The following is a 24137-nucleotide window of genomic DNA, read 5'->3' as shown; positions in this document are numbered from 1 at the left end:
CAATCAGCCTTGAACACAACAGACATTCACACACTTGCCTACTCAGGAAGGATGGTCAGACACAATGCATTCCGAAGAAGCCTGGGCTACCCTATTCAGCAAAGTAGGATAAAAGAAACATGCCCTCAAGGCACGTTTTGGGATATAAGTGTCCCTAACTCCGTTCCCCAGTGTGCTTCCTCGTGGGACTCCCACTGCGAAACATTCCAGTGTTCCCTTGTGCCTCTCACTCTGTCTGGAGTCTGGACCCCATCAGACTGCAACAAGAGACTCCAGCAGACCACCTTGGTGTTCCCCTCTTCAGGACAGGTGATACAGCGTCTTGCCCAGCTTCCTCACGGCTGAACCTATCCCTTTCTCTTATTTCTGAAATCTTGCCTCTCTATCTTAAAGTACCTCTCTAGCCCGCCTGGGAATTTACACATAATTTGAAACTTTAAGCTAAATATGCCTTACAATAGTCTTATTTTAAAACATATTTGCATTACTTTTATGTTAGGACCACCTAGTAAATTATATTTCAATAAACTCCTTTTTCTTAATACATCTCAAACCAATTTTCTTGAGTTCATACACTTGCACAAATTAAGGCTGATTGGAACTGTCTCTCTTTTTGAGCTAAATTCCTCAGATTCACCCGAACTGGGGGTGCTGACCAAACACCGTGGAGGCAGTTTCATTAACACATGTGAGGCATTTTATGCAAAGTCTGGAGAATCTCAATTTCCTAAACACATTTTTAAAATGGATTTGTGTGCAAGCTTTTCACCACAGCTTAATTAAAATTTGGGAGAGACTCTGGAATCAGATAAAATTGCTCCAGGGGCCAGATCTGGCTTGTGTGTTGCCAGTTAGCTATTGCTTTTTTAAAGTGCTCAAAATACTACTCATGCATAATCTTGGTTATCTGTACTAGGTAAAGTAAAGTGTGCCATCAAGTCAGTTTCGACTCCTGACGACCACAGAGCCCTGTGGTTGTCCTTTGGTGGAATACAGGAGGGGTTGACCATGGCCTCCTTCCGCGCAGTATGAGATGATGTTGCCTTTCAGCATCTTCCTCTATCGCTGCTGCCTGATATAGTGCCAGCCCTGTAAACATTATTATGCCTATATTGAAGCAGAGAAGTGTGGGGCTGAAGTGGAGAAGTAGATCCCACTGTTAATATGCATGTAAGTTGTGCCAGTTGCAAGACTGCTTGCAGTTCCTTAGATGCCTGCAGCAGCACCGGCCAATGGGAAACGCCTGAGTAAGCTGGCCTGGTACAACTCGTGGGCCATAATTTGTTTTTGTAATTTTATCTTTCTTTGATACCAGTTCAAAGTTAAAAACATATTTTTAAACCCAGAAACATGGGTACCAAGATTCCAATGATTTTAAATATTTTGCAGCTTATTTAAACGAACACATGCTTAGTTTCCCCTTTGAAACCAATGGGACTTAAATGTGTTGAATCAGGAGGAATAAGATGTTTCTTATTCAGGTTTTTTGTTTTTGTTTTATTTCCCCTTGCAGATCAGTGCAGCTTCACTTGGTGCCCAAACTCAACTCCTCAGCTCTTTGGCTGCCACCCCAGTGATTGCAAACACCATTCCCAGCGTGCAAGGGATAACTGGGCAGATCCTGACCAATGCGCAGGGACAGGTAAGTGCCCAGGACTCCAGAACACAGTTAAAGCAACCACAGGCCTGGCTCCCTCCCGCTAGGGAAAAGGCATCTCATCCAATACATTGGCCCACGTGTTGCATAGCCCATCAGCTTGCATTGCTGCAGGCATCTAAAGAAGTGCCAGTAGTGTTGCATAAATGCACAAATACTTAAATCCCACCCACACTTCAGGATAACAGCTATTATTGGAAATGATGTAGATTGTACTTTCAAAATGTCAGTGCTCAAATTTAAGCATTTGTGCACTTAAACTCTTTACAAGACTGTCAGTGCTTCTTTAGATGCCTGCCGCAGTGCCAGCCAATGGCAGATGCCAGCATAAGCGTGCATGACATGTGGCCATGATCTTTTTTTGTAATTTTAGTCCTGCCTTTCACTGTGGTTATTGTGGCCATGGATAATGGAAGTTGTAGTCCAACAACATCTGAGAATCCAAGGGTGAGAAACTTACTCTTGGAAAAAACAGAAGCAAGGTTTGTCAGACATTTGCCTATGTCTGTACTTGCATGGAGCAGATACGAAACTGCAGAACACAGACAGCTTTTCTTGTATTGTTCACATGACTACTGCAGCAGCCACCCAACCTCTTTCAACAATAGAAAATATAGTTCTTGCATGCAGGCCTGTGACAATACAAAGGGGCAGGGAAAGCAAGTCACATAAACCCGTACGTGTGTGATAATGGGGCTGGAAGTCTCTCCATGTGCTTCTGCCTCCCCCTACCCTTTGTCCTAGCTTAGTCTCACTCACCACCCCAACCCTGCACTCTGTTATCATGGAGTGGGGAGAGATGTTAAGACGCCATTTTGTGCTGCTTGCCTCTGCATCTTCCCTTTCCCTCTTTTCCAGGTGATTGGGACTCTTCCATGGGTGGTGAACCCAACTGGAATTGCCACAGCAAACCCGGTCCCTGCTACATTGCCGGCACAGAATCTGCAGGTGCAGGCCGTGACGCCACAGTTGCTTCTGAATGCCCAGGGCCAGGTCATTGCCACCTTGGCCAGCAGCACCATCCAGACAGCAGCAGCTGTCCGGAAACCCAGCACCCCAGAGTCTCCAGCAAAGACTGAGGTGAGCTTCAACTAGCAGGGGATGCCAGGTCTTAGGGTAATAAACCATCAGCAGACTCTTCTTCACTAGATCAACCGTAGGGAAAAGACGGGCATACCTTCTCTATGCCGATGATTCCTTTGTTTAGGGTAAAGGTTCTCAACAACTGTGGCTGAGGAGGATGAGAGTTGTAGTCCAACAACATCTGGGGACCCAGGGGTGAGAACCCCTGGCATGGAGTCTCTTCAAAATGACAGACTCAAGGATAAAGGCTGAAGTGGGGTGATGCTTAGATATTCTAGGCTTCTATGCATATGAGAGAGGGGTGGGGGGGAATACAACCTTTGACATTTCCAGTCTGGCATCTTCTGATAGTCCTCAAATAGATTGCAGGGCTAGAGGGTAGTTAGGATGTAGCTGAGTAAAGTGGTGGAAAGGAGGGAAGAGAAGGAAGCTTGTGGGTGGCAAAGAGGAGGCAGCAATAACACAAATCTGGGATGGGGAATGTGGCCATAGCTCAGGGGTGGACCACCTGCTTTGCATTTAGAGGTTCCGGGTTAAATCCCTGGGCTGAAAAGGGCCCCTGCCTAAAACCCTGGAAGCTACTGCCAGTCAGTGTGGACAACAGCGAGTTAGATAGACCTATGGTTTGACTCAGTAGAAGGCAGATTCCTTTAACCTATAGGAAGGTTGAGCAACCAAATCAAGAAGGGAGCAGACCGGAGAGGATGCAAACAAGAGCACTTACTTGCATAAGAACAGCCCTGCTGGATCAGGCCCAAGGCCCATCTAGTCCAGCATCCTGTTTCATACAGTGGCCCACAGGATGCCTCTGGGAGGCCCACAGGCAAGATGCCTTCTCCCCTGCTGTTGCTCCCCTGCAGCTGGTATTCAGAGGCATCTTGCCTCTTGATTATGATTGATCTTGTCCATGATCAACCCTGCATCTGAATAAAACTTTCAACCATGTGCCAGAGCTGGATGTGTTCTGTGCTTGGTTGAGGTGGGGATGGTTTTTCATCTTGTGCAGTTAAACAAACCTGCATCTATCTGCTTCTTTTGTACATTTTGTTCTGCTTTCCTAATCATGGTGGGCTTACAAAGCATGACATGGCACCGAATTCCCACTTACTGTCCACTGGGTACTCTTGGTCCTTTTCCTGATTTATGGGGTTTCACCAAGTATTGCGATCTTAGGAGCTGGGAGCTTGCTTCTTGAAATAATGAAACATGGCTTTGAGTATGTGAGTTTTGACCCTGTTTTGTGCTCCAAGTGATATGAATGTTCTGTCTGTATTCCATGTTTTGAGCCACTTTGGAAGTGCCCATACTGTATTCATCTTAAATATACCTTTCCTCTTCAGGATCAAGCTCTGAAAAACAGGTTATGCTAGATTGCAGCTGAACCTGGCTGCATATGGTTCTGATTGGCCGGGATCTGTAATGTCACCAAGAAATTTCCCCGCCCTCAATCCTTTAGAGCAGTTTTTCACATTTTAAAGAAGGTTTTCAATTTTCAAATTAAAAAGTGATGGATGGATAAAAAGAAGAACATATATGTGGCACTTTTTAGAAATGAAGAAGGCAAGCAGCCCTTCTGAAGCATTTATTGATTTTTATTGGTTTCATTTTTATCCTGCCATTCTTCCAAGGTTCACAGGACAGTGTGCATGATTATTTTCTCACACACACCCCTCCACCCAGATTATTCTTGCAATGATTCTGTGAGGCTGACATTAAATACAATCCAATTAGACCCGAATACATTTATACAGAACTACAAGGTGTATTGAGTTAGAACTAGGGCACAGCAACATACAGGTCAGAGCAGATTGTTTCTGCCAGTATTAAGAATTAATGTAGCAGCTCTTTTGGTTGCTTTTGTACAATATTTTCATTACATTTGAGAATTGTCTCCTTGGACAGCAGAGCAAGCAGGAATAAGTGTACTTTAACAGATTGGACGTAGACTAATAAATCAAAATGCTGGCAAGAAATCCCAAACCAGATCAAGGACAGAATATTGTTACTATGGGATAAATTTAGACAGATACTAGCCCAGATGTTCACCCTTTAGCATCTGTATTAACCATTTTGAAATACAATTGAAAAAGAGATATGGGTGAGTTTATCCTGTGGTTTAAATGTAAGCTGACTAGATGTGTGATACAGTGCTTTATTGCATTATGAATAGATCTCTAATTAGACTCAGATGTTTACTTCTCTTTTGTCCAGTATTTATATATCTATTTATATATTTATACTGCTAATAGTCCATTAACATGAGCTGTTTGGTGTGCTTTCTGAATATAACTTCAAACAGCTCATGTTAATGGACTATTAGCAGTTTTTGAGAAATTACACTTAGTAAAAAACAATTATTTTTTAAAGCTCCTCTCAAACATTTACACCCCTTTGATAGACTCTAATAATTCATAGGTGACCACTAACCAAAAATGGTAAAGAGAACTGAATGTTAATAGTTAGGATCAACAGTGATTATATATCTGTAAAGATTCTACTAAAGGTTTAACTGTTTGCACTTATAAAGGAAACAAATGACATCCAGACAAACAAAACATGGGTGCTATGAGAGAAGTACCAGTGCTTCTGAAGAGCTCCAGACTAATATTTCACCAGTGCTTGTGTGGGGTGATTTCAACAACCTCTCCATCCCTTGAAAGCACTCTGTGCCACCTGAAAATATGTTACTTAGGGCTGTACAAGACTCAAGAGACATATTTATGGGTGGCCCAGAGTGCTTCCTGGGGAGGGGGCAGTTATTGAAATTTCACACACACACACACACACACTGCACAAGCAATAGAGCTGCATTAGTTGAACTTTTCAGAAGAACCAGTACTTCTCCTGTAGCACCTGTGCTTTGTAAGTCTGGATGTCAGCAAGTATCTACGAATTGTTATATAAGTGGTACCATACCATATCCAGACTATTAAACTGCTTAGAACACTCTCTGATTTGTGCTGGAGATGTGGCATTGGGAGACGTACTCCCCCCCCCCCCCACACACATATTGATTGACTGATTGCTTGTATTTGTACAGCACCCCAAACTTCCATCTCTGGGCAGTTTACAGCAAAATAAAACAAATTAAAACAGAAATTAAAACCCTAGAACAATTTAAAACCACAAGTCTAGTTGAAAAGCTTGGGTGAATTTAGAGACTCTTTGTCTCTAAAGTGTCTTTAGAGACTTTTCAAAAGTTGTCAGAGATGGGGAGGCTCTTATTTCAGCAGGGAGCACATTCCAGAGTTTCGGTGGTAACTGCAGATGAACCTCTCCAGATGATCTCAACAGACGGTGGAGCTCATGGCAAAGACATTCTCTTAAGTACCCTGGGCCTATACTGTTTAGGGTTTTATAGGTTACTAGTATTTTTAAGCCCGTTAAAATAACGGGCGCTAGTAGGGTTGTGTAGCTTCTGTGTGCTTGCGGCACTCTCGGCAGTGACCGTTGGTCCGGTTTTTTTAGGTGCACATGTGTAAATCAGGGACCTTGTTTTCCCGCCCTTGGCTGGGGGGGGCCTTCGTTCTGTTCTGTTTTCCAGCTTGTGGGTTTTTTTTTTCCTTTTTTGTGTGCTTTCATTTTTTTATTGAGGATGTGTTGCCTTTCGGGTGTTTTGGCAGGCGGTGGGTATTGTGCTTAGTGCAAACTTTTGATTTTTTTCATTGTGTTCATTGCAACCTTTTTTGTTTGTCTTTTGGGCTGTTGCCGTCATTTTGAGTCTGTTGCTGCCGGCTTTCCCTTTCCTGGGGCCAGCCCGGACCCACCTCCACTGCCACGTATTTCCCAGCGGCAGGGCCAGCCCCACCGCCGCCGCCTCCGCCCTTCCCGGTCCCCGCTTCTCCTCCTCCTTTCTCCCACATGGTCGCCTGGTTCCATGCGGCCGCTTCAGTGGCAGGGCCGGTCCCGCCGCTGCCGCGTCCGCCCTCCCCGGTCCCCGTTTCTCCTCCTCCCTTCTCCCACATGGCCGCCTGGCTCCATACGGCCGCTTCAGCGGCAGGGCCGGTCCCGCCGCTGCCGCCTCCGCCCTCCCCGGTCCCCGTTTCTCCTGCTCCCTTCTCCCACATGTCCGACTGGCTCCATACGGCCGCTTCAGTGGTAGGGCCGGTCCCGCCGCTGCCGCCTCCGCCCTCCCCGGTCCCCGCTTCTCCTCCTTTCGCACCGAGAGCCAACATGGCCACCTGGTGCCTGCATCCGTATCTTCCTCGGAAGTTCTGGGCATGCACTCTGCGCATGCCCAGAACGGCTGAGGAAGACATGGGCGCAGAGACACGGGCGCACACCCAGGGCTTTTATTATAGAGGATAACCAGCACCTTGTATTTTGCCCAGAAAATTACTGGTAGCCAGTGTAGTTCTTTTAATACAGGAGTAATACAGTCTCTTCAAGATGGTCTGGAGATAAAACTGACTGCCGCATTCTGTACCAACTACAGTTTCCAGACTACGTACAAAGACAGCCCCACATAGAGCAGTAGTCCCACATTGCAGTAGTCAAGTCTGGAGTTTACTAGCATATGTATTACTGTTCTGAGGTCGTTTATCTCAAGAAACAGATGCAGCTGGCATATCTGCCAAAGCTCATAGAAAACATCTCTGGCTACCACTTCAACCTGAGATACTAGGGAGAGGTTTGGATCCAGAAGCAGAATCCAGACTGCGTACCTGTTCCTTCCGGGAAAGTGTGACCCAATCCAGAACTGGCAGTTCAAAATTGTCTCCTTAGTAGTGGTGTGCATCGGTCTGGATCCATCCGGACCAGCAAGGAGGGGTGGCTACCTTTAAGGGCGGGGGGGTAGAACTTACCCCTCCCGCCGCTCTTCCCCTTCCGGCGCTGCTTTTAAAATCCAACTTTTCGGGGCGGCAGCGTTCTTCCCTGCCGCTCCGGCCCCCGTCGTTGCCTGGAAGTAGCTTAGAAGCCAACACGCATGCGCGCGGTGCGGCGCGCGCCACATACGTCACACGCACGCTGCGTGTGACGTATGCGGCGCGCGCACACAGCGGCGCTAGGTGCGCGCCGCGCGCATGCGTGTTGACTTCTAAGCTACTTCCGGGCAACAACGGGGGCCAGAGCGGCAGGGAAGAACGCTGCCGCCCTGAAAAGTTGGATTTTAAAAGCAGCGCTGGAGGGGGAAGAGCGGCGGGAGGGGTAAGTTCTACCCCCCCGCCCTTAAAGGTAGCCACCCCCCCTGCCGGACCAGTCCGGATCCGGACCAGTTTGGAGGCCTCCAAAATGGCCTCCGGACCGGTCCGTGCACACCACTACTCCTGAGTTCCAACCCCGCACGATAAATACCTCCATCTTATTTGGATTCCGTCTCAGTTTGTTATCCCTCATCCAGCCCATCACCACCTCCAGGTAGGCATTTAGGGAGGTTATGCTTTCTCTTGATGATGTTGACATGGAGAAATAGATTTGGGCATCATTAGCAAACTGATAACACACTGCACCAAATCTGATGATCGCATCCAGCGGTTTCATGTAGATGTTAAATATCATTGGAGACAGTATGGAGCCCTGGGGGACCCAATATGGGAATATAACTTAAGTAAGATTTATTGGAAAAATGTTTTGCAGTATAGATGGACCTCATTATCCACGGATTCACATATCCACAGTCGAGGAAAAGACACCTGACCTCAGCAAACATGGGAGAGGGGGGAACATGCTGACTTCACATATCCACAGCTTGGAGGTGGTTGGAAATGACGGCTGTGGTCATTCTGGCCGCCATTTTCTTCGACGGAGCCACAAAATGGCTCCCATCTTTGTTTAAAAATAGGGGGAATGCAAATATTTGGCCAGTTTGGGGCCACAGCATGACTCGGGGGGGGGGATCAGCAGAGCAAGATAAGAAGCTCCCCCACACATAAAATTTGGCCAATTTTCAGCCCACCGGGAACCTAACCCCCTCAAGCCCATAGGTTCCCTTAACTCAATATTCACAGTTTCCATATCCGCAGCTACAGCCCAGAACAGAACCCCCACAAATATCAAGGTCCACCTGTATATCAGAGATATTATAGGCTAAGAGATCTCTTTGGATTCCATTATTGGTATCTTAGGATATGTACAAGGATCTGTGAGGAAAAAACCACAGGGCCACTGGCCCACTGAACAATAAGTTAGTGGCAGCTTGTGACATGTTAGCAAATAATTGTAAATTTGTTCAATTTCCACCTTCTGGAAACATAAAATATTTCATATAAGGCTAATGAACAAGCTTACCTACTGTTGGAAGTGAAGGACTTTGCGCTGTCTCTTATCTCAAAGACAGTGGAGGACAGACTAGTGAGTTAGAGGGCTAGAGGGTCAAGACATTGGTCATCCCTACTCTACTGCTCTGACACTATCCCTTGGGAATGTAGATTGCTACTCTTAGGGTCTAACTTCCTTCCTTCCTGATTTGCACTTCCTCTCTCCCCTTCTCTTCCTGTTCCTTCTACCTTGCAACATGCAGGCTCCTCTCCCCTGTACCATGTGTGCAGAGATGCAGAATCCATCTGCATCCAGCTAGCTAGATAGATTAGAGAGCCTAACTCCTCACTTTCCTATCTAGAATGGAGTTCTCTAATAAATACAATTTATATTGATTTGAAACTATTAACTGGCTCCAAGTTACTTTACTCTCAGCATACACGCATGCCTAACCAAATTCCGCTGTGTTGTGCCTCTGTGCACTCTGCTATAATGAAAAAGGGTTTCTCCTACCAGAGAGACTTCCCAAAACCTACTACAAGAATCTTTGTAGTACAAGAGTTCTTTGTACAAGAATAAGCTTACCTATACAACAAGAGTCTTTCCATACAACTGAGACTTTTCATAGCAATTGGGCTTCATACAGAACTGAGTGATGCTCAGAGAAATTGTGGTGCAAAGCTTATTAGCTGTACTTGGTACCACCATTTAACATCTGGATTATTTCTTTTAATTATTCTTTTGGATGATAATTTGGACAGCAGTCCCCCCACCTTCTTGTTGTCATGTTTTAACCAATGCAAGTATGTTGTTTACAAACAGTCCCAACAATCTTGTGAAGTAGGCTGGGTTGAGAGGCTGGTCTAGGGTCAACCAGTCAGCTTCATTGCTGAGGGGGGATTTGAACCTGGGTCTCCCTTGTCTTAGTCTGACACTAATCGCTGCACCACACTGCCTATCAGTGGGAGAGGGTAAGACTGACGGTTAAGCCTGTGTTTGGTTTGCTTATATGTGCATCTCTCATTTTCATTGTGAAGCTGGAAAGAAGCAGAGCTCACCTCAGGGATCTACAATGATTGGTTCTTTTTTATTATTACATTTGTCTTCACCATAAGTAGCAGCAGGAAAGATGGCTTCCAAGGGGAGGTGCATTCAAACAAAGGAGCACATATAGACAAGGCTGTTCCTTTGGCACAGTTCTGTGTGTTCATTTCTGTTTGCTGAAGATTTCCTTGGCCACGGCTGCACGGGGCTCCTTCTGTTGTTCTTCTACCAGGACCCACATTTTGCCAAGAACATTCCTGTCTGAGTGTCACTCTCTTTTTGCGGCGTTTCCAGGTCCAGCCAATTCAGCCTGCTCCAACTATGTCCCAGCCACCAGCTGTGGTCATCGCAAGCCCCCCACCCCCTGCAGCCAAGCTAGCTTCTGCTCCTGTCCCCATTACCTGCTCAGAGACCCCGACGGTCAGCCAGCTGGTTTCAAGTGAGTATTTCTGCAGTGCCTTTTGTTTGTATGACTGGTGGCGGGAGGGTTGGATGTCATGTGGTTGGGAATGGGAAGTGCCCATGATTCTGTCTGCTTGTGGCTAGTCATGGTGGGGTGCAGGCTGCGGTTCCTGTAGAGACCAGGGACCAGGGGAGTGCTTGACTTGTGTGGCAAGATGACATGCCACTCTGCAGCGCCTGCATAATACTCTGCCTGTGCCTGCTGACTCCTGTCATCTGGGTAAAGAGGCACCATTTAAAATGAGAACTCCCTTATGTTTAGTTGGGAAAGAGCAACTGTCCCCATTCAGCCCCACCAGCACAGCATCCCTCCAGTGACTGCCACTGGTGTCTCCTTTGTGTTTCTTTTTAGACTGCAAACCTCTTTAGGGGTACGGAACCATTTTATCAGTTTTGCCATGTAAACCACTTTGAGACCTTTTGGTTGGAAAACAGCATATAAATATTCTTAATAAACTAGCTGGGCCAGGCGCAAAGCATCTGCGCCTCTACTTCTCCCCCATTCCCCCACCCCTGTTGTCCCGTCCCCCCCGCCACTGGTGCCCCTACCTCCAGCACTCCTGCCTTGTGGCCAGCAGGCGGGCCGGAGAGGGAGGCTGAGCTGCCTGCTCACCGCCATCGTCTTCTCCCCCCACCCCCGCCCGCTGGAGCTCCTGCCTTTTGGCCTGCAGGCAGGCTGGAGAGGGAGGCTGTGCTGCCCTCTTCGCCGCCTGCCACCACCATCGCCATTTTCTCCCTGTCCCCATGACTAATCGACAGGCACAGGTACATCTTAGAGATAGATAGATAGATAGATAATGGCTAACATCCAGATTAATGCAGCACTCATGCTTTGAATGTTGAATTGGTCCCATTGGTGTCAACATCTCCCCTTCGTTCTAAAGCCTATGGTGCCTGGTAAAAACATGTCCCTGAGGTCTCTGCTGTATATTTTTTTGGAGTCACTGTTGGCTTTGGAGTGAAGGGGAGGTTGATGAAATTGCCCCTTTCCTGTAATATGCAGAGCATCACTGCACCAGTACTTTGTTAGTCAGAATGGCAGCCAGCAATAATATCTATCTAATCTATCTGTCTGTCTATCTTATCTATTTATCTGGCTATCTAATTTATCTATCTATCTAATCTATCTGTCTATCTATCTATCTAATCTATCTATCTATCTGAGCCACCTAATGGTGCAGCAGGGAAATGGCTTGACTACCAAGCCAGAGGTTGCTGGTTCGAATCCCTGCTGGTATGAACACCTATATCGAGCAGCAGCGATATAGGAAGATGTTGAAAGGCATTATCTCATACTGTGCAGGAGGAGGCAATGGTAAACCCCTCCTGTATTCTACCAAAGACAACCACAGGGCACTGTGGTCTCCAGGAGTCGACACTGACTCAACGGCACACTTTACTCTTCCTTCCTTCCTTCCTTCCTTCCTTCCTTCCTTCCTTCCTTCCTTTCTTTCTTTCTTTCTTTCTTTCTCTCTCTCTCTCTCTCTCTCTTTCTTTCTTTCTTTCTTTCTTTCTTTCTTTCTTTCTTTCTGAATTTGTATACCACTCACTACCGAAATCTCTAGGCCATTTACAACATAAAACAAACCAAGAATAAAATAAACCAAGAATTTAACAGTTAAAACATAAAACCAGATTAAAATATCCATTAAAACACCAACTAACTAAAAAGCTTGGCTGAAGAGATGCATCTTCAGTTGTTTCCTAAAAGTCAACAGGGATGGAGCAGCTCTAACCTCAGCAGGAAGTGCATTCCACAGTTCTGGGGCAACCACAGAGAAGGCGCACCTTTGAGTCACACTCAGAGGAACCTCCCTTGAAGATCTTAATAGGCGGCGGGTTTCATAACAAAAAAGGCATTCTCTTAAATACTGTGGGCCCATTCCATTAAGGGCTTTATAGGTAATAACCTTTGTACTTTGCCTGGAAACCTATTGGTAGGTTGTTAACAACAACAACAACAACAATAATTAATTAAAATGGTCAATAACAAGAAACTTTTAAACACCAATGAAACAAAGCAGGCCTATAAGAAAGAACAAGTAAAGAACTGAGCAGAAAAATGGAAAAATAAGCCACTGCATGGTCAATATTTGCACAATATAAGTGGAAAATCAAACATCACCAAGACCTGGCAGTGGCTTAAGAATGGCAACTTGAAGAAAGAAACAGAGAGCTTAATACTGACTGCACAAGAACAGGCACTAAGAACAAACGCAATAAGAGCAAAAGTCGAAAAAATCCACCACAAACAGCAAGTGCCACCTTTGTAAAGAAGCAGATGAAACAGTGGACCACCTGATCAGCTGTTGTAAAAAGTTCGCACAGACTGACTACAAACAAAGGCATGACAAGGTAGCAGGGATGATACACTGGAACATCTGCAAAAAATACAAGCTACCTGTAGCCAAAAATTGGTGGGACCATAAAATGGAAAAAGTTGTCGAAAATGAAGATGCAAAAATATTATGGGACGTCCGACTACAAACAGACAAACATCTGCCACACAATACACCAGATATAACTGTAGTCAAGAAGAAAGAAAAACAAGTTTAAATAATCGACATAGCAATACCAGGGGATAGCAGAATAGAAGAAAAAGAAATAGAAAAAATCACAAAATACGAAGATCTACGAATTGAAATTGAAAGGCTGTGGCAGAAGAAGACCAAATAATCCCAGTGGTAATTGGTGCCCTAGGTGCAATTCCAAAACAACTTGAAGAGCACCTCAACACCATAGGGGCTACAGAAATCATCATCAGCCAATTACAAAAAGCAACTTTACTGGGAACAGCCTATATTCTGTGATGATATCTATAATAATAACAGCAACAATATTGATAATAAAATTCAGCCATCCCAACAAACCAGTCAATAACACCTGTCTGACTGTGTAAACAAAAATAATATCAACCAATAATTTGCAAGAAACAAACCAACTAATGTACAATGCAGTAACAATAACCACATAAGAGCTCAGATATGATCAGTGGACCTGTCAAAAAAGAAAGCAGTACATCACCTAAATGGAAGATTAGATTAGAAAATAAAATCTCCATGCTTAGATCAGATGATAGTAAATTGAAAGATATGAAAGACAAGAAGCTGAAGAATGAAAACACCAAACAGTATCTGATCCAAAAATAACATCTAGATTCAAGGAAAATTAGAGAAGTCCTGGAAATAATAAAGCAGCAAATAACAGCAGTGTCAAAGAAGATTAGCAGATATGAAGCCAGAATTATATAACACAAGCATAATCTCCAATCCCAGTCAAATCAGAAATGTTTCTACCAAAGCATAGAAGGAGAAACTGCAAGAAACACAGAAAAACCAAATAAAAAAGAAATGGTGGAATTCTGGGGGAAATTATGGGACAATCCAATAAATTAAAATAAAAAAGAAGGCTGGGTGAAAGAGGTCGAAAAATGTAACCAACAAATGCAAGATCTAATAATAACACCAGAATTAGTAAGTGAAAGAGCAAAGAAAATTAAAAATTGGACTGCACCAGGCGACGATGAACTGCATAGTTCAAACACCTAACAAGCCTTCATAAACAACTATCCAAACAGTTCAATCACATTTTGAAAGGAGGTGATATTGAACAATGGCTAACAACTGGCAAAACCCATCTCATCATGAAAGACCCAGCAAAAGGTGCAGTTCCAAGTAATTATAGACCGATAACCTGTCTGCCAACCATGTTCAAATTATTAACTGGAATAATAGCAGTTGAAGTAATGCAACACTTATTAACTAATAAGCAGCTTCCAGCTGAACAGAAAGGAAATTGCCCGAACACCAGAGGCACAAAAGACCAGCTGCTGATTGACAAAATGATTTTAGAAAATGGCAAGAGAAGAAAAACAAATCTAAGAGTTGCATGGATTGACTACAAGAAAGCCTTCGACTCTTTGCCTCATACATGGATACTAAAATGTTTAGAAACAACTGGAGTCAGCAAAAACATGCAGATATTTATTTTTAAAAAGCAATGAGCATGTGGAGTATACAGTTAACAATCAATGGAGAGACACTGGACAGGTTATTATTAGAAGAGGTGTTTTCCAAGGGGACTCACTGTCCCCTCTGTTGTTTGTAATCGCCATGACTCCACTTTCATAAATACTAAACAAAACAGGCCTCGGATAAAATAAACCATCTGCTCTACATGGATGATTTGAAGTTGTATGGAAAGTCCCAGTCAGAAATCGACTCACTGCTAAGCACTGTCCGTATATTCAGTAACGATATAGCAATGGAGTTTGGACTAGACAAGTGTGCTGCATTAATAATGAACAGAGGAAAAATAACAAAAACAGAAGGAATAGAACTGCCCAATGGAAGCAACATCAAGAACTTGGAAGAGAAAAAAACATTACAAATACTTGGGCATTCTCCAGGCTGATAACATTGCACATACTGAAGTTAAAAGAAAAATTGGAAGTGAATACATCAGGAGAGTTAGAAAAATCCTCAAGTCCAAACGCAATGGCGGGAACACCATACAAGCCATAAACACCTGGGCTATACCTATTATCAGATACACTGCAGGAATAATAGACTGGACCCAGGCAGAGCTAGAGACGCTAGATTGTAAGTCCAGGAAAATAATGACCATAAATCATTCTCTGCACCCCTGCAGTGAGGTAGATAGGCTATACCTCCCTCGCAGCTCAGGTGGAAGAGGAATGCTGCAAGTCCATTAAACAATAGAGGAGGAGAAAAGAAGCCTTGAAGAATATATCAAGGACAGTGAAGAAGATGCACTTCAAATGGTCAATAACGTGAAACTATTCAACACCAATGAAACAAAGCAGGCCTACAAGAAAGAACAAGTCAAGAACCGAGCAGAAAAATGGAGAAATAAGCCCCTGCATGGTCAATATTTGCACAATATAACTGGAAAATCAAACATAGCAATAGCAATAGCACTTACATTTATATCCCGCTTTATAGCCGGAGCTCTCTAAGCGGTTTACAATGATTTAGCATATTGCCCCCAACATTCTGGGTACTTACCGACCTCGGAAGGATGGAAGGCTGAGTCAACCTTGAGCCCCTGGTCAGGATCGAACTTGTAACCTTCTGGTTAACATCACCAAGACCTGGCAGTGGCTTAAGAATGGCAACTTGAAGAAAGAAACAGAGGGCTTAATACTGACTGCACAAGAACAGGCACTAAGAACAAATGCAATAAGAGCAAAAGTCGAAAAAATCCACCACAAACAGCAAGTGCCACCTTTGAAGCAGATGAAACAGTGGACCACCTGATCAGCTGTTGTAAAAAGTTCGCACAGACTGACTACAAACAAAGGCATGACAAGGTAGCAGGGATGATACACTGGAATATCTGCAAAAAAAATACAAGCTACTGGTAGCCAAAAATCGGTGGGACCATAAAATTGAAAAAGTTGTAGAAAATGAAGATGCATCTAAAATTCTTTAGTTTTTTTCTCACCAGCCATTTAACAGCATATTTCTGAGGGGGAAGAAGTGTGACATATTTCAGTTCTTGTTGTGGGGGGTTAACTCCTCTAAATATATATATTTTTAAACTATGTGTGTGAACTCTCCTGAGGAGCAATGGTGAAGTTGTGCACTGAATCTTTTAATCTGCTGGTCATCGTAGGTCTGTATGTATACACACAATCACACAATAAACTAACAATGAGGCTCTACACACAATCCATGTGTAGAGCCTAGGAGGGTTCTGTAGAGAGAGTGGACTTAGCCCGCTCTCCCCACAGACAAGCCGCCGCTCACACAATCCCATGATTTCCGCTGATGGATCGGCCACCTACACAACTACTGGCTCTGTCACGGAACTGGTAAGGGCTGCAGGGATCAGGGACCACCCATACCCCCGAAGTGCATGGGGCATCCTCGGGAGACCCAAGACACAGGGAGGCTCGTTTTAACCTCCTGGTGGGGGTCTCCTCATGAGTCTCCGTGGTGTGGAGCTGCACCATGGCAACTCACAATCGGAAAAGCCCTTGCTCACAATCGGAAATGCCCTTGCTCCGCTAACCCCATTTAAGGGGAGGGTTTCTTTGGCAGGCTAGCCACCAGAGAACCACCGGGCACGCCAGAGATGGGAGAAAACCAAGCTGGGCTCCTTTAGCTCGGTTTCCCCCCATTGTGAGAATAGCCTCAACATCTACCATTTGCTCAGGCTGTAGGGATGAAGAAGGATTGTGGAATATAACCTGTTGCATAATTCCTTTCCCTCCCTACAACCTCAGCAAATATTGATGAAAACATTAAACTGTGCCTTCACCAGCCATTAACTCCTTAAACTTTAGGGCTGGGTGAAAAGGAGCTGGGACTGAGCACCTGTGACACACACACACACCCCACCAAAAAAACCCAAAAAAACAGAAAAAAGTAAAATGTGTTAGAGGAGGGAATCCTGTCTATGTTGCTAACACACACACCCCTGCCCCATGCTTGGCCACAGTCTCAAGCAACACATGCACACCATAGATCTACTGCAACATTTTGTTGCAAATCCATACTTGTAATAAAAAATGTCATTCACTGATGCTAATGCAGGCTTGTACAGGTATTCGCGTAGGTGTGGCAGCAGTTGAATTGGGCCCTTCTCCAGAGTTGCTGTAACTGTGGTGGCCAGAATTTGTTAGCATGCCATAACTGCACATGACCAGGATTTTCCATGTAATTTTTTTACAGGCTGTAAGAGGGAACACATCACATTGTTTAACTGGCTTCCCATTTCCTTCCTCTTCATCTGCATTAGAGCCTCAGCCTCCAAACAGTGGAAGCGATGAAGATGGGATCAACCTGGAGGAAATCAGAGAGTTTGCCAAGAACTTTAAGATTCGGCGCCTGTCTCTGGGCCTTACACAAACACAGGTGGGGCAGGCCTTGACTGCTACAGAAGGACCAGCATACAGCCAATCTGCTATATGCAGGTAAACCAGACTGAGTCAGGGTGATTGCCACACAGGCATGAAATCTAGGATTTTAAATTAATCCTTTGTCTGTCTTTTTGCCAGTTCCTTTAGGCACAAGTTATATAAGACACCAGGAGAGACTGGAATCAAGCTCCCAATATTTTTTCCAAGCTGAAATGCAGACTTGGAGGGCTACAGTTGACCACAGAAGTGGCCCTGTGGGTAGGAGATGATTAACCCTTCCCCCACTGGTCATTTTTGCAATCAGAATCCTTTCCTGTCCTCAGCTGCATTCCCATGAGTTAAAAATAGATTGGGGAGTCCCTGTATTTCCCCACCCCCATGGGAAGCAAAGCAGCTGGGGGTAGGGAACATGCCACAACACACAAACATGGCCTTCAAGGGAAGAGTTAACCACCTCCTCCTCTTCGATCAACTTCACAACCGCGAAACATGCCAACAAAACAAAATTCTAGGAGACTAAGCATGACTCTCCTGACATCATGTAGTTTGAGTCTGATGTAGACCATTACATTTTCATGAGATCCTCTTGTTACCTTTTAGTTAAATTCAGCTCACTGTTTGACCAGAAGAGCATTTTTATAAAACATGGGAGTGGACATATGTTGAACTCCGCTTTAGGCTAAAGGATTTGTACCCCGGAGAACCTCCCATCTTAACTACGGAGGAGCGTGCAGCAGTTTCTTTTCTCTGTTCTTCACCTAATAGGCTGCCTGTTTATGTTTCTCAATGCTCCATGCCTTTGCAGGTTTGAAAAGCTTGACATCACCCCCAAGAGTGCCCAGAAATTGAAGCCCGTGCTGGAGAAGTGGCTGAGTGAGGCTGAGCTACGGAACCAGGAGGGTCAGCAGAACCTGATGGAGTTTGTGGGGGGCGAACCCTCCAAAAAGCGCAAACGCCGCACATCTTTTACGCCGCAGGCCATCGAGGCCCTCAATGCCTACTTTGAAAAAAATGCCCTGCCCACGGGCCAGGAGATCACAGAGATCGCCAAGGAGCTCAATTATGACCGTGAGGTGGTCCGGGTCTGGTTCTGCAACCGGCGACAGACGCTCAAAAACACCAGCAAACTCAATGTCTTTCAGATCCCTTGAAAGCTGGGGCTAGGATCCAGACCCTCGCCTACCCTACGTTGCTGCTGTGAGCACTTTGTGGCTAATTTCCCCCTGCACCCTGTCAACCCTTTTACAGTGATGACCAGGCTGGAGGGCGTGAGATGGGATTTCTTCTTGTCTTGCCGTCTCCCAGCCCCTTTTTCCTCACATGACCCAATCGTGTACCTGTCAGCCGTGTCCTTCCTCCTGAGTGTCGTACTGGAGCTGTGAGGGGTTTAGAAATACATACACATTTCTTTCTGTGTCAGATAAAACATCGTCTGTTTTTTGTTTTTTAGGACTTCCTGTGTGTTTTTGAAAAGGTAGCTTTAGGACCACCAGAATAGAATCCACCAGAAATCCCAGTTGCATTTCAAGAAGAAATTTGTGAAACCCTGTTCTGTTTCAGCCTCTTTTCAAGCACACTCTTATCTCCATGTGTGGTAACAGGTCCCGTTAACAGCATATAACAGAGTAGTGGCATAATTTATATCTCCTTTTTCTTGTGAATATTATTATTATTATTATACAGAGCACTATTAAATGAAAAGACTTTTTATTCACGGAAGAAACATTATTTTTTAATCTGCCAGACCTTCAGGTTTGCTGAAGTCCCACATTGCTGGTTTCCCCCACTTTCCTTTTAAGAGTGACAGCTGATTTTAGATTAATATCTTCTCTCCAGAGACATGCTGGAAGAGAAGAGAGCAGGAGGAATGCACCACTCCTCTGGCCTGTGTTCCTTGGGAATCTAACGTCAGTGTGGCAGTAGCAGAAATACTGAGCAGCACCAAGTGTAGAAACCTGTTGTTGAAGCAGCAAGAAGGCTCTGTCTCAGCAGCAAGGACAAGCAGGCCTTTGGAGCACAAGCTTTCCCACACTGGTGTACTTCTGGATCTAGCAGATTTGGGGGCTGAGAAACATCCTGTCCAGATGATCCTAACTCAAGGCTTCCTGGATCTGAATTATATCAGGGGGATCTGCAGGCAGGGACAGGCTAAGCCTTAGCTGCCAAGTGGTATTACTAATTCCCAGTGTCTCTGCAGCATAAGCACAGAAGCAGTGGCAATACAAAGAGGCAAGGGGTGTGAGAGAATGTGTTCTTGGTAGACAGAATGTCAGATTCCATGCAAAAGAGGTTGTAGCTCAGAGGGTAAGGCTGAATCCCTAAATTGGGGCTGGCAAAAAAAGAAAAAATCAGAATTGTGAAACTGTTCTTATATTGGATTCCACTCCACACCTGTCTCGGCCCTAGGCTTTTTGTCCACTTCTGAATACCTTCTGCATTTTAAAGTGGAAGGGATCAATTGCACTATATAATACAAGAATAGTTTTCTTATAAATAAATGATAGGGCTGACCAAATAAGACCTTGCATCACCAAAAGAGTGCCAAAGGAGACCACTTTGGGCCAACTCATGGATCATCTCTTTGTTTGAGCCCAGCTGGTCATGTGCAACTGTTGTCTCATGCATGGGCAAGTGCTTTTTGCACCACCATCACTACAAACACTTGCATTTTTATCACTTCTTAACTTGTGCAAGAAGTCTCTTGCACATGCACATTCTCCCATGGATGGGGCCATAGCTCAATGGAAGAGCATCGGCTTAGCATGCAGAGGGTCCCAGGTTCGGTCCCTGCATCTCAGGCAGGGCTGAGAAAAATTCCTGCGTGAAGCTCTGTAGAGCTGCTGCCAGTCAGAGCAGACAATGCTAAGCTAGATGGTCTGACTCAATAGACAGCAGCGTCTTATACTCGTATGTCCTCTATCTGCATGGGACAGTTGCATATGGCTAGTAGGGCGTTTATATACACAGTGTGGGAACATCACATGGCTACTTTGGGCCCCAGTGTTCATGTGAATTGACTCCTGAGACACATACAGAGGCAGAGGATGTCCTGCAAACATGCTCCATTCTTTCTTTGTCCCAGCTTGAGTAGAAGCAATGATTGAAGCTGTTTGCGTGTTCATCACAGTTGCAAGACTGAGTCTATCAGTTGGTTTGATGAATCAGGATGGTGCCTGCTGCTACAATTAAGTGCATCATTTAAAAACAAAGTGCACTTTTTCCTTCAAAAGTATATGTTGTTTCATGCATATGTAATTGCTTAATCTGTTAGAAACCATATGATCAATCATCTAACATGTCTGTCATCTGGGGATAGCCCTGACACATCTATCTTTTTTTTTAAAGAACTTAAAGGCCTGATCCATCCTCTCCCACAGTCCCCATATAGGATCCCCATAGGGCATTGTTGAGCTGGGCATGTTGGGAGCCTTGGAGAGGAGCAAGCCTGATGAGGGAAAGTGGACGGGACAATGGCTAGGAATAGCAACTATGTGAGACTGCATTTGCATTGCTCTTGCATCTTTTAAAAAAGGTGCTTGATTTTGTACCCCATAACCAAGAAGTAGATTGCAAATAGTCACAGTTCCTGGGGTGTGGGCAAATGATGTCACTTCTTTATGTCACTTCTGTATGTAAAGGTCCTTAGCAGATTGCATGAAACATAACTGGTAAGAATGAACCCTAAAGGTGTGTTCAGAGCAATGCTGTTTGATTTCCCTCTCTCCCTCACTGGGCCAACATGTGATTAACTTTACCAAGTTCCTAAATATATATACCCTTCCTCTTCCCAAAATGGTAGGCTCAGGTCTTTGTGCTGCATTTGAGAAGTTGTACCCATGTGCCGAAACACCACTTGCTTTGGCACCACTTGGTGCCGAAACGCCAATACACAACTTGCAAGAAAATTGATACAGCTTGAAAAAGAAAGGCATGGGAGTGGGATCGTGAGCCAGAAGAAGTAGAAGGCGGCGCGATTTGTAAAGTAGCCGGGTTTAGTGCAGATATGCAATGTCATGGTTACTTTAAAAAAAAAGAAAAAGTTCTAGTCATGGTGAAACGGTGGGGAAAGCAGGATCATTGTCTGAATATCTGTATGACCATGTGAAAAACTGCTGATCTGGACAGACCCAAAGGCGTTGGCTGATCCAGCATCCAGCACAAGTGTAATACAAGCGGTGCCACTCCATCGATGCTGCTGCAGGCTTGCAATAAAGTGCCAGCAGTCTTGTGCGCTCGCATTCTGGAAGTGCTAGATCATAAGCCTATTGCTGGCGGTCAAGTGGTGTGTTTCCAATGCAGTTCTGGAGCGCGTAAGTATTTGCAAGACCATGGCTGCTTTACTGCAAGCTCAGAGCAGCATGGGTGGATCGGCACCACCCATGTTGTACTGCGCTGGGTGTCAGCCTGTGATGTGAAAATGCGGGGAACGATGAATGGGTTAAGTGGCATGTTACTTGGCAGTTTTGAAGGGGATGTGTGGCAATGCACAATGAGTGTATTTCCATCCTTGGAGGTCTGCATGTGCTAGTGTCCTCTGTTGTAGGCTGGTTCCCTACAGGTGTGGATCATGCATGCCTCATGGTCAGAATAGCTTTATAATAGTGCCAAAAAGTGCTTGCATTGCCCAGATACTCCCCGTGCCAGTTCTCTCTGCTTCCACTTTAAAGCACAAATGCTGGATGCCAAGGGCAAGAAGTTGCTGTCTGGACAAGCCACCAGGATATATGCATGTCAATGGCTTGAGCCTGCTCCTAACTTGTTTGTTGTAAGAACCGTGCAAAGCTGTAGCTTTTTTCAATTTGGCCTCATTCTTAAAAACACACACCAGGAACCTCTTGATATTACTAAGTGAACACTTCCACTTATCTTTTTTGCTCTTAAGAATTCCACTTGATCTTATAACTTGCATGGTTTTGTTGTAATTGTTTCCCATTCGCACTGCTTTCCAGCACTTGGCAAGATGAATTCACTACCACAAGATGTGATTATGGCCACCAGCATATATGGCTTTTTAAAACAGAGTAGACAAATTAATGGAAAATAGGCCCATCTTAACCCAATAGCTAGGACAGTAGTATGGAATTGCCATACAAGGAGATCTGTAGACCAAATGCTGAGAATGGCCATCACCTTCCTGCCCTGCCCTGCTTTTGAGCTTCTCAGAGGCATCATCTGGCCATCAGACTAGCTGGGCTTTGGTCTGATCTTTATGTATGTGTTTATACAGCGAAGGAAGGAGTACGCTGGACGCTATGTTTGATAAGGATACACTGGCCAACTGGAAGACAAAAGTCGTTACTTTGCTATGCCAGAATTGTCTGCACTGTCGCTTGATTCTTCTGGAATGCTGGGAGTATTTGAAGGGCGATGAAAATGCACTGCTGGAACAACCTCCCCACCAGTGCTGGCTGCATCAGTAAACTAGAGGTTAAGTATTGAATTGCTTTACACTCCCAGCTGGGTCCAGGCTCTTGGGAACCACTAGGCCAGGGGTGGTGAACTTGAGGCTCTCTGGCTGCTGTCAGACGAGAACTCTGATCATCCCTGGTTATTGGCCATTGTGGCTGAAGGATGAGGGGAGTTGAGGGCCAACAGCTGTAGAGCCTCAGGGTGACCGTCCCTGCACTAAGCAATAGACAATCAGTGGTCCATGCACAGGGAGGGGGCTCAGAGTGCTCGAAGGATTAAAGATGTTTAAATGTCGTTAGGCATTCACAGGCGTTGTTAATGGCCAATGTCATTTGGGACAAAAAGTAATTTCAGTTGCACCAAAGCGCATAGATGGACTGGTGGCAGATCAGCACTTGAATGTTCCGCCGTTGGTTAGCAGACTCTGAACTCCGACATCAACCAGTTTTCACAGATGCCACTTTAAAGTGCTTTTGAGACTCTCCCTCACTGTCGTTGTGCACGTGTGAAGAACCGAGATGCCGTTTTAAATGTTCTCACTTCAGGTTTTTAAATCAGTTGATGAGCATGTAGGAAGGCGGGCTTACAATTGCATTTCAACTTCCCTTGGTTTTTTGTGTCACCTGTGTGCAGATGTGTTCTATCTAAGTGGATTTTTAGTCCTCCACTCTCCATTTGCACCTAGAGCTGCACACATTTGGGAATGCACCCCCCCCCCGCCTACTTTAACCTCTCCTGCCTCAGTGGAGGAGCCTCTTTGGTATTTATTAACTCCTGGGACAGGAGGGAGTCTGCAGCATGACCATTTCCAAAAGGGTGGTAGTGGTGATGGAAATGGTGGTAGGGCAGGTGATGCAAAAAGGGGCGTTGTAAACTGTCAGACTGTCACAAGTTTCATCATGATGGGATTGCGTCCAAGTGTAGTGGCAGTGCACTATGGGTCAACATCCAGGACAAGAAAGTAGAGGAGTGGCTTCTCCTGCACTAACTGGAGGGGATGTTGTGACATTTAAAGGCGGAAAAGCATAATTTGTGAACTGTAAAAATGTGCATGAACTGAAGTGGGGGAAGATTCCTGAGTGCACATTAAAAGTGCTTGATATCAACTTCAGCACCACTGTCCTAACTCTTATCAATGTGTATACTCATGTTGCTAATTATCTTTTTGTTGTGAAGCTGTGCACTGCCCCCATTCCCAAGACTTTGGGCCAACGGGCAGCTGCCGAAGTTGTTCCTGAGCCTCTGTGAAATCTAAGCTGCTGTACCAATAGAAGGAGACAATCCATAACACACCATCCTTGTCCTCTTTTATGGGAGAAAGGCATCACTGCAGCTCTTTGCAAGGCTGAATTTGGACCATGGCTTTGGCCCCAGGCCTGTTTTCCATGGCAGGGCTCA

At 45.0% G+C, this 24137-nt stretch overlaps 1 protein-coding gene across 7 annotated transcripts in view; it reads left to right on the top strand.

Moving 5' to 3' along the window:
- The window catches only part of POU6F1 (POU class 6 homeobox 1), a 76918-nt gene extending 53068 nt beyond the window's left edge, over nucleotides 1–23850 (top strand). For all 7 annotated transcript variants that reach the window (XM_053295154.1, XM_053295152.1, XM_053295159.1 and 4 more), the window contains 5 exons: nucleotides 1514–1642; nucleotides 2516–2737; nucleotides 10277–10421; nucleotides 17210–17384; nucleotides 18136–23850. In XM_053295154.1, the coding sequence (XP_053151129.1) occupies nucleotides 1514–1642; nucleotides 2516–2737; nucleotides 10277–10421; nucleotides 17210–17384; nucleotides 18136–18481 (1017 nt within the window). In that variant the 3' untranslated portion in view covers nucleotides 18482–23850. The remainder of the gene's footprint in view (nucleotides 1–1513; nucleotides 1643–2515; nucleotides 2738–10276; nucleotides 10422–17209; nucleotides 17385–18135) is intronic.
- The last annotated feature ends 287 nt before the right edge of the window (nucleotides 23851–24137 follow it).

Source organism: Hemicordylus capensis, chromosome 2 (assembly GCF_027244095.1).
Source record: "Hemicordylus capensis ecotype Gifberg chromosome 2, rHemCap1.1.pri, whole genome shotgun sequence".
Taxonomy (NCBI): domain Eukaryota; kingdom Metazoa; phylum Chordata; class Lepidosauria; order Squamata; family Cordylidae; genus Hemicordylus; species Hemicordylus capensis.
The sequence above is the reverse complement of the archived record's forward strand: the minus strand, read 5'-3'. Positions and strand labels throughout refer to the sequence as shown.